The following is a 12947-nucleotide window of genomic DNA, read 5'->3' as shown; positions in this document are numbered from 1 at the left end:
TTTTATAATATTTTGATATCAAATAATCTACTGTTAGCACGAGAGTTTCATTTTAGAAGATTTCTGGTAGCAGTTATCCTGAATTTCAGATTTACTGAAGGTTTGGGGTTTGGCTTCTTTCTGTAACTGTGATTAAAAATAAAAATTCAGGAGGATTACAGTTCTTTCAAGCTTTCCCATCCTTTGCCCATAAATCTATGTCTGATTGCCTACAAGTAATCACCTCCCTGCTCAGTAAGTGCAGTGCCCATTAACTGACTGTGGCCAAGCCTCCTCATAACCCTGTTCTGGAATTCCTGCCCTTCCTGCACTTCAAAACAAGAGGGAGATTATAGACAGAATCTAAATGCTTGAAAACCAGGAAGCAAAGTTCTTACCTTGTTCTACAGAGCTCAGGTTTAACACAAATGGGCTACATAAAATTATCTCCTTCTTTCAGTGAGCACACGACATCAATGCCAGTGAGTGCCAGTCTCCAGGTAATGTTAGTGAAACCCAGCTGATGACTGAGCCCAGGACAATCCTAAGTGGAAAGTTAAAAAGACCACCAGACCCCAATATAACTCAGAAATGCTGAGAAGCTGGCAAAAGTATCAGGGAAACTGTCTTAGGAAAGACACAGTGCTGGTGTAGCTGTGCTCCCTGTGAAGTCAGTGCCACCAGTGACATTGCTTGCCTGGGAGCTGGGAGAGCTGTGCCCAGCCCTGGGGAAACCTCCCCTCACACTCTGCAACCCAGAGACTGCTCAAAACCAGCGGCTGCATTTTAGGATAAGAACAGATTAAAAAGAAAACCTGCTCTTTTGGTGCAGGGAGAGTGGAATGGCTCACATACAAGCACATGACACACAGACCAGTCCTTACTGAGGAGGTTAGAACAGAACAAGGATTTGCCAAATTGTCAGAAGGAACTGAGCATTGCCAGGCTCCTAGAAAAACAATTGTATCTGAGATGTGTTTTCCAAATAAGGATATAAAAAAAGAAGGGGAAATGGTGTTGTTTTCCACATACTTCAGAATAGAAAGTTTATTAATCTAAATGTCGATTACTAAAAATATCATTTTATGACAGGTCTTTCTTCTCCCTAAGGCTGAAGTAGAAAAATAAAACATGCGAGTTGTTACTCAGCAAAGCAAGCTATACACACCAAAGTAGAAGGTGAGAGCTGGATTACCTATCACAGTGCAATAAAAGGTACAGGAACAACATATGATATAAACATATAGAAATAGAAAAACCAAAATCAAAGGTGGAGGGGGACATGGAGGCAAAAGAAGCAAAATAGTGCTGATAGCTGATGTCCCAAGAGGATAGTTAACATTGCTGCCAAGGGTCTGTGGGTTTCACTAGTTGCCTATGAACCACATACTGAATATATTTAATTGTATAATTCTTGTGAAATCCAATAGTTCTAGAGAAAGCACAGAAATCAAATTTCCCACGCATTCACTTTGTATCAGAAGCAGGAAACAACTGTGAGTTTGGGTCCCTAAAGACACATGTACATATGGACACAAGGATGTAAAAATAAAACATGTAAAGCCCTGCATTTTTCAGCATCACACTTGAAAACAGGAACCCCCTGCAGCCCCTGCCTGGGGATGAAGAAGTGCTGAGCTGACCTGCAGCCTTGTGCTGTGAGTTAAACCTCCTCAGCTCACTGTGAGTACCATGATACTGGGGCAGGATGGGTTTGGCACAGTCAGTAGCTGCTATTTTTCCATGGAATTTGGTGTAATCTGTGTAATTATTATATCTGTGGACATAAATGCACAACTTGCACTTCTCATCCACCTAGATTTGGTGATCTTTGATGTAACAAGCCTAAGTGTCATAATAAACAGTAACACCATTTATTCTGTCATAGAATCTATTACAATAATCTTTCCTTAAACCTGAAAATTCATCCCAGTTCTGACATTGTCACCAGAAGTTTATGTTATTTTAGTTGCTGCCAACTTTCATGCTGATTTTTTCCAATTCTGTTCATATGCATTGATAATACTACAAATAATGATTTCTAAAAATTCTACTGAAGTTATGTTAATTTGACTCAACTGAGGTTCATATTTTTAAGCAAGAGGCCTGACTCCCCCACAGGTATATTCACACAGCACAATAACATTGACAATCTACTCTGTGTGCCAGAAGCACTGTAGGGATGCAAATCACTGCTGTTCAGGGTGTGCACTGGAGTGCCCTACTCCCATGACTGCAAAACATCTGACATTGCATTCTGCCATGCAGATATACCCTGTGACTCCAAAGTGGCCATACTATTTTAGTGCCCCAGCCCCAATATTAGGATAAAATAGGATTATCAGAGTGGAGAATCAGTTACCAGCTATCTGCAGATCCAGTTCATCATTCTGGCTGCTCTGCAAATAAGTTCATAATGTAATGCAAGCCATCATCTGTTTTTAAACTTCAGCATTTTCTTCACACAGCTGCACAGCTATAAGAAAGTAGTTAAATTTTATGCAGTGACATTACTCTCAATTTCACAATCTTTTTGATTAAGGTCACATCTAAAAACTAAGACTTGTGGATGTCTTATAGAGCTCTACAGTTCTTTCTTCAGCCTTTTCTATTTGCATTTGCCCATTATCTTCATGCATTTCACCCCACTTTTATTTGGACACCATTTATACAGGTGTATTAACTGTCAATTCTGCAACCAAGTAGTTCTTCATATGTACACCAAAAATGGTGCATAGATTTTTACCACAGAACAAATGTTTAGCTTTTTTTGGTTAATTATCTTACCAGGTTTATGAAATTCCAAGTTCCAAGGTCAAACTATATCACTTTTACCTCTTACATGATTTGAAAAGCTTAAAATTATACTTTTCATTCCATTTCAACATGTTGCATATAGAAAGCATCAACTACATGACAAACAGCTGTCATAACCATTTGGGAAGCATCATTTACCTGCTAATTACTTTTAACCCTCCTCAGCATGAAATTAAACTGATTTGTTCTTTCTGCTGTAAGATGCAAGTGATTACTCTTGCCTTAAACTGAAAAGTTTTCATTTATTAACAAAATCATCTTGAGCTGAACTTTGAAGATATATACTCATGCCATAATTCCTCATGGGTTTGTCAATGAAATACTGTGCTATAAAAATGCAGATGTTTTTGACAGCATTAGTCCACAGAAAAGCAGCATGTAGCAGCAATAGAGCAATCTAGAAGCCAAAGCAGATTTTTGGTATCATTTTGTTAGGAATACACATCACACTTACTGCCATATGGACAAGAATAATGTCCTAAAAAAAATATTATTTATCCTGAAGGTTTTTTAATTTCAATTACAATGATTTATTAGAGATCATGAAACAACCTTTTTTCAGATTTTGCTCATGTTTCTATTCTTTACAGTTAATAATTCTGTACTGAATGCAATATACTGATGATGGATAGCTACAAGCTTGATATTTATTCATGCAAAAATATTCAAGACTCCTGTTGCAAATGCTGTTTAATGGCCATCTTGGAAAATTGGGTTCTAAATCACTTACTCAAAGAACCCTTCCTGGGATGTGTAGCTTGTGAGATGTAAGCTGAGGCTTAAGGGACTGGTTTAGTTACAACGAGACAGCCACTGGAAGGCTGAGGCAATTGCACTGACAGAGTTCTTCCAGTCAAACCTTTGACAAGCAAAGAAGCCAATATTGTTATTAATTAACTTACAGCAGTACTCTTGGAGCTCTAAACAAAATCACAGCAGTGCTAGATTGTGTACAAACATAATGAAGGATGTGTACTTACAAGCTAAATATACAAAACAGACAAGCAATAATAGGGTGAAGAAGTGGTGTTATCCCCATTTCATATTATGAGGCCAGAAATGAAGAGACACCAGACTTTTCACACCTCTTGCACTGCCTTTGTTTCCCCACTGCTGTAGGAAAGGCTAGAGAGGACACCTGGCTGATCCTGACCCTCGTGTGACAGCTCAGTGATGTCCTGTTCCTCCAGGTGCACATTTACCACACACACTTAGATCAGGGGAAGGTTGCTACTTGCATAACGAGAGATTTCTCTTTCCCAGGCTTGATCTTTTGTTCATTAAATCATTAGCTGCATTAAATAATACAGATATAACCAATTTTTCTAGGAGCTTCAACTAGATACAATTAATTACATGCTCTCAGCACAAGGTTGCAAATAGAAGCAGTCCTGGCTGCCTCAGCTGGAGCACAATTGACCCATGTGAGTCCATGGGAGTTGCAAACCAGACCAGGTAGGACTGCAAGCCAGATTTAACTTGCATGAACCAGGCTCTGCTGTGCCAGTACAGAAAGCCTATGCAGGCCCAGAAAGACAATTTCAGTAATTAGAATTCAGATTTCAGAGAAATGCCTCTATTTGCAGTTTTCCAGCACTGAAAGTGAGGGAGGGCTGAGAATCACACTTTTAAGTATAGACACCAACACTTCTGCTCTGCATGCCTAGGTCCTCATGGAGATGTGAGTCTATACAGGGTTTTATGTGACTTCACTTTAGAAAGCAGAGAATTTATCCTACACTGTTGATTTTGTGGTGATGTGAGGGAATTAAGTTTACAATGCCTGAATAGTGATTTACAACTCAGTATTCCTTGGGATTGGGTGAGTATTTCTTACTACTGGTTCCCCTGGCAATTTGGGATTTATCTTCCCATCCATTTTCTTTTCAAACCACATAAGAAAAGATGTTATCAACTGCTTTGTATTCAGTGACAAATTCCTTCTCTTATTACCAAAGGCATTCTGACTCTTGCTAAAAAAAATGATGCACTTGGTAGCACACAGGGATTTAAATCCCATCCACTGCCAGGGGTACTTGTGCAGATTAATGCACAGATCCCAGCAATTCTTAGGCCTAATTGCTAGAGGCTGGCTGAAGTAAAGATCTTCCCTTCCAGGTTTTGAGCAGAGCAACTGGAACCATTCTCTAAATTCAAGTTTTGATCCAGTCCTTATTTAAAAAAAAAAACCCACCACAGCACATGCCCTACCACACCCCAATCTCCCACAGGACAATACAGAGAAGCTGTCAGGGGTTTGATTTCCTTCCTATCTAGAGCATTTGGACCTGAGCTATTACTAAAGCCTATCTAAATACATAAAGTAAACTTCACTGCAGTGTAGAACTGATTAAGGAGTCTTTGAATTTGTCTTCATGGAAGATAAATCATCCTAATGTTAAATGTATAGAATAAGATGCAGAAATAGGCAGAAATAAAAGCATAAAATATTTAGAAGACAAACAAGGAACAGAGAGCAGCCAGGGAAAGTGTGACAGAAAGAAGAGAGGCCACAGGAAGTAAAAGACAACAGGAGAATGAAGACAAAAATTGATAGCAAGAAAAGAGAAAAAATACTAATAAAATATTTTTTCTGAGCATCCATTAGATCTTCTCACAAGAATGGAAACCTGAGAATGTTAAAAGGGGAAAGGTGCTTGTACAAATATTACCAGGGTATCTCTTAGAGACAGTTAGAGTAATTCATACATATTTTAAGCTTGAAAATTCTACTGGCAATAGCATTAGATCTAGCAGGCCTTTTGAAGAAGCCAAGGTTGTAAACTCAAAGTGAATATCTGTGATTAATTTCAGTCATCTTGACTGTCTCATATGATTTTGTAGAGTTTGTTTTTTCAGTATTTAATATTTATAAATAGCATTCTACTTCACGTCAAGTATCAGAGCTAATTCTAGAAGACCATGATTTTTAACACTAGGGACCTGATATTAGGCTCCCAAGCCTATGTTTGGATATGAAATAATTAGCCACAATTTCAGAACTGACTGGACTGAGTTTACATAGTTCATACTTCATAAAATTACAGAAATGTATTGCTATTTTAATGCATTAAAGAAATCTCCCATATAATACAAAGAATAATTTGGTTCTTTTCCCACAGGACTTTAAATCACTTGGTAATTTTGTGGTATCCAGACTAACTCCCAGTAGTGAGATACTATTCCATGAGAAAAACAGCAATTACATTTGACCATGTATTTTAAATGAGGGCAAAGAACAGACCAAAAAAAGTCAGCTCAGGCATTGTGAATTCATGTGGCACAGAAGCCTTCTTTTCTTTTTCATACATGAAAAACCTAAGGTTGATTTCCTTATTTATTGTTGCTTTTTTCTAGCTTTAAATTTAATATTCCTGTTAGGATGTCATGTGAGAATCTTCATCTGTGCCATATTATTATAATCTGTTGTCTGCAAAATAAACAAAGCAAAATGTCTAGCTGTCTCTCTAGCTATAAGGATGAGAAATTATAGATGCAGAGAAGCTTCAGCACACCACAAATTCTGCAGAACTCAGGAAAAAATTTGGATTTACAATACCAGTTAATTCCTGCTGTCAGTGGAATTAGCTATTAGTTATATCCCTGCTACTGAATCAATACCACAGCCAGAAACTCTGGTCCTATCTTCCCCATGGCCTCCCCCTTTTCCCATTTGCTATTACAGTCCTTTGAGTCCTGAGTGAGATGTTTTCTGTTGTCTTAGCTCAGTCTCTAATTGCACATCACAACCCCAACACACAGAGTCAGCCAGAAGTGGTGGTTTCTCAGCTCCAGTAAGGTGAGAACTGCATGAAGGCTAAATTACTTCTGTCCCAGAAGTGACCTCTTTTGAGATCAAGTTAAGCTCATTAAGAGTAGTGTTGGGAAGTCTGTGCTGCAGCCCTGCCTTTCTGCTGCACTTATCACGTGTAAATATGTTGGCTTTTTTCACTTCCAGAACTCTGCAGTCTCCAGCTGATGTGCTGCTGGTGTTTATCTTGGCCAGGTGCTGCTAACACGTCTAGTGAACCAGCACAGTCTAATAAACAGTGTCTGTGCTCAGGAAGCAGATTGGCTTTCTGATTCTGACCTGGGTTAGGAGTCTGGGACCACAGCACTCACGTTCGTGCCACTGCTGCAGCCTTCACTGCTGCCACTGTCCCTGCCTGCAGCCCCTGCAGGGCAGGGCTGGCTCACACTGCTCTGGTTTACAGGGCAGAGCACAGATAAGGCCCAGGACACTTCTGTTCTGCACATGGCAACGACAAACCCACTGTCAGAGAGATGGTTAAACCCCTGGGTAATGATTCTTTTCCTTTTCATATGTAAATGTTTCCATTTTAATGAAATGGAAATACCTTACTTGCTTTATTCCAAACTAATGAGTAGGGTTACTGTCATCAGAAGGTTTTTCTTGCAATTTAAGGGCCAAGAGAACAAAAAAAAAAAAAAGAAAAGAAAAGAAAGAGAATCTGCTATTAATTCTGTCTCTTTGTTGAGTCACCACCAGGATGGTTATTTTTAATAAAAAGATAGAAATATTTATGCCTGAAGGACTCAGGTTTGTTGAAGTTCTAGAGCTATGATAGAAAGAAATGTCTTTTTTTTTGTCCATTCAGTATTTACATATAAAAAGCATCTACTTTGCATATAGTTCCTGTCATTGACTCCAGTTCAATAAGAGCGCATGCATAACATTCTCAGGAAAGAATGTTCAGGAATGCAATTGTTAATATTAAAGATTATTTAAAAATATATTGTGATGTGTTATTACCAGAAACAAAACTATATTCAAAAATTAACACTATCAGAAAACCGTTATAGCAGCCTTAAATTAATATCTAGTGAAGACTACATTTTCTTTACATCAGTAAATTCTGGTTTATCTTGGTGGACCTGCTACTTATGTGGGAGCTTGCAAGGGGTATGGGGGTTGTTGGCTACCTTAGCTGTAGACTTCAGATTTGAGTGATAACAAGGTGTATTATTTATCATCCATCACTGCTTTCCATACTTTCTTGTGTCTTTCATCAGCACAAGCCTCTGTTGTTCAACTTAAAACATTTTTCAATTGTATTTCTACTCAACTCTGCATATCAGCCATAATCAAAATAGGTCAATTCTTCCTTTAAACTGCACCCCTTTAAATAGCCAATTTTATTTTTTTCCTATCCACAGGGGATGGGAAAGTGCCACCCAGGTTATCACCATCCAGTACATCACTCACTGCAGTCTCTTCTCCCTTCTGGTTTTCTTCCCTGTACCTGGTGTGCCAAGTAAAGCCTTTTCCAAGAGCTTCAAGAGATCCATAATGCACACAGGAGTTCTGGATCCCATCCTCCACTACCGACTGCAGTACCTCAGCCCTGCTCTTCTGGCAGCAATTCAGCATTTCCAGCACAGGGTGACAGCTTGATTGTCCCTCCCCAGAGATGGATCAGAGCCAGGATGAAGATCTAGTCTCAGGTGTTAGGAGTGGCAGTTACATGGAAACTTAAGTTTTCTAAAAACTTCAGAACTTCTTTAATTTAAAAAGTGATCCTAATGTTTTCCCAGATCTTCTCCTCATTTCTCACCTAGTAGGAAATGAGTGACACAAGAAATATTTTTACACTCAAAGCTGTCTAATATACACCAGATCATTACCATATGTCCTCAGGTTTGGTTTTTGGGCTTTTTTTTTTACAGAGTTGGCGTAGATCCAGATGAAGATCTGAAAGCTAGAGCTGCGAGCCAGGTATGTCAGGCTTTTGGACATACATGCTGAATTTAAAAGTGCTCAATGTTTGGCAGATCATGGCTGCATCTGTGGAAATGAGACATCTCAGAACAACATTTAATCCCTCAGAATTAAAAAGGAGACTGCAATGTTCAACTCTAAGGTTAGGTGTATGAAAATATTTTTCAGTTATTTTTCACATGGAAGCCTGAGTACATTGTGAAATTGAAACCTCTAAAGGGGGCTCCTGAACAAGCTGCAGCTTTCATCTGTGCCCTTCCATTTTTTGTCACATATGTATAGTGCAGTCTCAAATGCAGCACTGCCTGCAGCAGCAGGAGAAATCTGTAGAGTCAATGCACAGAGACCTGACCTGTGGCTCAGCACAGTGAGTGGAGCAGCAGCAGGACTGAGGAGAAGCCACAGAACAGCTGACAAGGTGCCAAAGCAAAAGCCAAGTGCCTAATGCTGGTGATGCCATCCCATGCACCCTTTCAGACCGCATAACTGCAACTGAAATTTAAATCATCCAACAATAACATAAATGTAGACAATAAGCTGAGGAAGATAATTAGAGATACCATTAGGCAAAACCTTAATGTGTCTTATGTACTGAGTATTCCTAACATTTACATATTTGCACGTATCTGAAGGCACATAAGGTGAATCTCGATTTTCATTGTAATAAGTAAAATTCAGGTACCTAACTATCCTAATATTTCTTTTAAAAGAAGGAAAACCAATATCAATATACTGACCACATCTTTCACTTTACAGCCCAGTCATTTTTCAAAGAGTTTAGCATAACCCTTCATTGCACGATGGCAAGGCACTGTTTTATTCTGAGTCTGAGGGGACTCATGCTAAATTCATGTTCCCAAGCATCTTGGTAGGAATTCCTGCAATGCCTCTGCCTGAATTCTGAACAAGAGCAGGACACAGAACCATAGGCTATTCTTGATTGGAGTACAGAGATACAGAATTGCAGAAATTTTCTCCTTTTCAGCACTCACAAGTTATCAAAGATTGGGGAATGCAGAATGCAGCATAAAATTGACTGAATGCATGTTTTGCAAAAACCTGAGTTCTTCAGAGGCTGCTAGGAATCTAATGTTCTCATTCTTTTACTGAAAAGGAAAATAATAATGTTTATTTACAACAGTAACACATCCAGTGTCCCAACTGTGCTCTGTGAATTAACACCTATCACTTCTGACAAAACTAAGCAATACAACAAAGAAGGTGTAAATAAATATAACACTTTTCATGTCCTATCATGTCCACTTCAGCATACCTCATAGTAGTATACTATACCTTGAAAAATTGTTTTGCTGTTCTGATTATCCTTCCCTCATCCCATGGTATTTTATTTTCATTTGTCTGACTTTTTTATTTTTATATTTGACATCTCAGTGTTTTAGTAATTCAGACCTTTGCTGCATTCTCTGTATTGCTCACTGTTTTAACTCAGTACCTATCATAGTTATTCAAGTCAGGTTGTTTCTTCTAATTCTCTCTTTCATCTCATATCTCTCTCATTCCTCTTCTTCCCCTGTGTTTCTCTTTTCTTTCCCTTTATTTCCAAAATGATGTTTTTATTTAGTTTACCTTTCATTACTTATTTTCTTCCTGTTACTGTGTTTTCACAGTGAAAGCAGTTGATTTTCCTACACCTCTATGCACAAATAACGTTGTCAGGTGCCAGTACCTCCCACTGCCAGTTAAAGTCTTGCCCAGATGAACTTTAGACCATGTGTCCACTCTGAGCTGTTAATTGAAGCTTCAGGGGAGATTGTGTTCAGAGGAGAAATAATCTTCAAAAGTAAGATGTTTAAAACAGAGCAAAAATTAACAGAAAAGAAACCTCTAACTCCTCCCTGCTCAGAGTACTCAGCCAGCATGGAAAAGCTACAAGGTCTGCTACCAAGATTTGAATTTAGCTCCTCTGTGACCAATCTAACTACCAGGACATGTGTACCTTGCTGTGGGAGCCTCTCAATCCATGTCTGCAACCATACCTAGATTTCTTTTAGGGGCAGAAGAAGCTTTAAAGACACTCCACCTCATGGGTACTATATCAGATGCAATACCAGCTATTGACTGCAAAACCCTTTTCCTTCCTTACCTTCTCATCTTTATCTCCCTTCTTTCCTTCCTTTGTCTCCCAAAAATTCAATTTTTTGTGAAGAGATTTGATTTATTCAATAATTCTATGCACACAGTTATTTCTAAACTTCTGGATATAGTCTATTTTGGGCTACCTGAACCAATAATTTTGGCCGTCAGCTGGCAGCAAATTCCAGTTCAAATTGTAAAAGCTGGAACCCAGAGCTTGTTCCCTAGAAAAGGTATAGAGCCTTTTCATGTATAATTAACATCTGCACTTCACCATACCATGATCCATCAAAAGCATATCTCAGTTCAATTCTGTCTTGCCACCCTTACATTTATCATTAAATCATGATCACAGCATAAGCATAAACAAAAGAAAGTAGCCTCATATGCATACCCATTTTCTTATTGATAGACTGTCATAACAGTTCTGAAAGAAATTACAAAATATATACTAAAATAATATATATTGTTGTATAGAAAATAGTATGTAAAAACAAACCACTTTGCTGCATATCATGTACATGCAGCATATAAACATCAAAAGCTAATTCTAAAAAGCACAATGAAGGGACACAATCACTAAGCATAGTTACAAAGTTGGCCTATTTTTAAAAGGCGCTGCTTTATGGCAGTGAGCTATTTAACTAAATTCACATTAAAAAAGACAGTCAATAGCATATTTCATTCAGATAGCTTATGTATCTCAAATTCTGCTATGTTAACTTCAGTTGAGAGTGGGTAAGAATATATTTTCTGCAAGCACTTCAGAAAAAATGTAGTTATGCTATTGATCTCAGGAAAAAACTAAATAGCATGCAAAACACTTATCAATATCATCTCTGGCAAACCAATCTGCATCTCCAACTTTGTCCCTACATCTTTGTAAGCATAATAAGGAATTTAGTTACACTGTTCTCATCAGTTTCATCTGCCAGCTGGTTGGTGAATTTATTGCAAGGACTAATGAGAGTAATCTCCATATGGGCAAGTCCCATATGGAAAAAGAGATGTAAAAAACTTTGGCATTTTCCCCTTTCCAGAGAGAAAAATGTTGGAATTGCTAGAGCACTGTCTCCTGTACTTTTACCTCTCTGAACTGTAGGGAAAGTGAAAAGTTCCTCTAAAATCATAGGATCCAAAATAGGATCCAAGGATCTGCAAGAGCTCTGAAACATTCACACCAACATCTGTCAGCCCTTGCAGTGTTTCTGCAGGAGCTGCACTCCAGAAAACCACCCAGATTCCCACTACTGCAAAAGCTGATAACAAAACACAGATTTCATAGACAAAACAAGGAAGGTGCAACACATGTCAAACTAGAAATAAAAGAAGGCCCAGGTGAGGACTAGAAAACCCCTGGGGGATTATACTCTTGTGTAGACTTCTTTGTCCATTGCTTTCAACAATTCATGTTCCTGAATGAGGAAACCATTTTCCTTAAAAGGAAGCTAGAGGTACAATGAGCTTGGAAAGATGAATTAACCAACAACAACATTACAAATCAAACCACGGACACAGGGCATCTACAAAGCTCACTGTGCTTTTAACAAGCTGTCCTCTGCACCACACATGAGTAGCCCACTCCACAATGTTTATTTCCATGCCTGTCCTCCTCTTCCTCATCTCTACCCCTGTGCACTCAACTCCCTCCCTCTCCTTTATTCAGTGTTCTTGTTGTTCTGACCTAACACAGATTTTGCCTATAATCACACTTCCTGCTTAAATGTTTCAACCCTCTTCCCAATCTTTATCTTGCCAAAATGCACTTTTAGATGTTTAGAGCTTGGAAGAGTGTTCTGCTGCTTAGTTAGGGATTAGTACCGTTTTCTCCCCCCAGCTTCCCCAGTTACTGGGAAGAGCTGCTCAAATACTCAATTCAGTCAACAAGGAAACAGATCCCAAGAATAATATTTGTTCTATTTGGTGCATTGGCACGTTCAGTATGACCACATTAGCAAAATCATAACAGCTACAACATGGATTCTGTCTAACCTTATTCAAAACTCAATGACATCAATATTCCCATTGTTCCAAAGTTCCCATGAACAGGTTGCCTGGGAACTAGACCTTATACTTTTGAGGGTCAGACCATTGATATAATCATCAACCAATTTACATGTATATTAGTCTATTCTAAGTTATTCTAATATATTATTAGATTAAAACATGAAAATTAACAGATTCATTGGTTTAAAACTGCATTAATAAAAATATTCTCATTTAAACTAACCTAACTTGACACAAAACAAAACCAAAAAAACAGTTGTGTACTCTTAGAGGACTGGCCATCCCATTCCTAATTTTACACTGCTAGTAA

General features: G+C 38.4%; 1 protein-coding gene across 2 annotated transcripts in view; it reads left to right on the top strand.

Annotated features, from left to right (window-relative positions):
• SLC9A9 (solute carrier family 9 member A9) overlaps positions 1 to 12947 on the top strand; it is a 180324-nt gene that overhangs the window by 123572 nt on the left and 43805 nt on the right. For both annotated transcript variants that reach the window (XM_077785661.1, XM_021536919.3), the window contains exon 13: positions 8485 to 8533. In XM_077785661.1, the coding sequence (XP_077641787.1) occupies positions 8485 to 8533 (49 nt within the window). The remainder of the gene's footprint in view (positions 1 to 8484; positions 8534 to 12947) is intronic.

The sequence above is a fragment of the Lonchura striata genome, chromosome 10 (assembly GCF_046129695.1).
Source record: "Lonchura striata isolate bLonStr1 chromosome 10, bLonStr1.mat, whole genome shotgun sequence".
NCBI lineage: Eukaryota > Metazoa > Chordata > Aves > Passeriformes > Estrildidae > Lonchura > Lonchura striata.
This window is presented reverse-complemented; position numbering and strand designations above follow the sequence as displayed.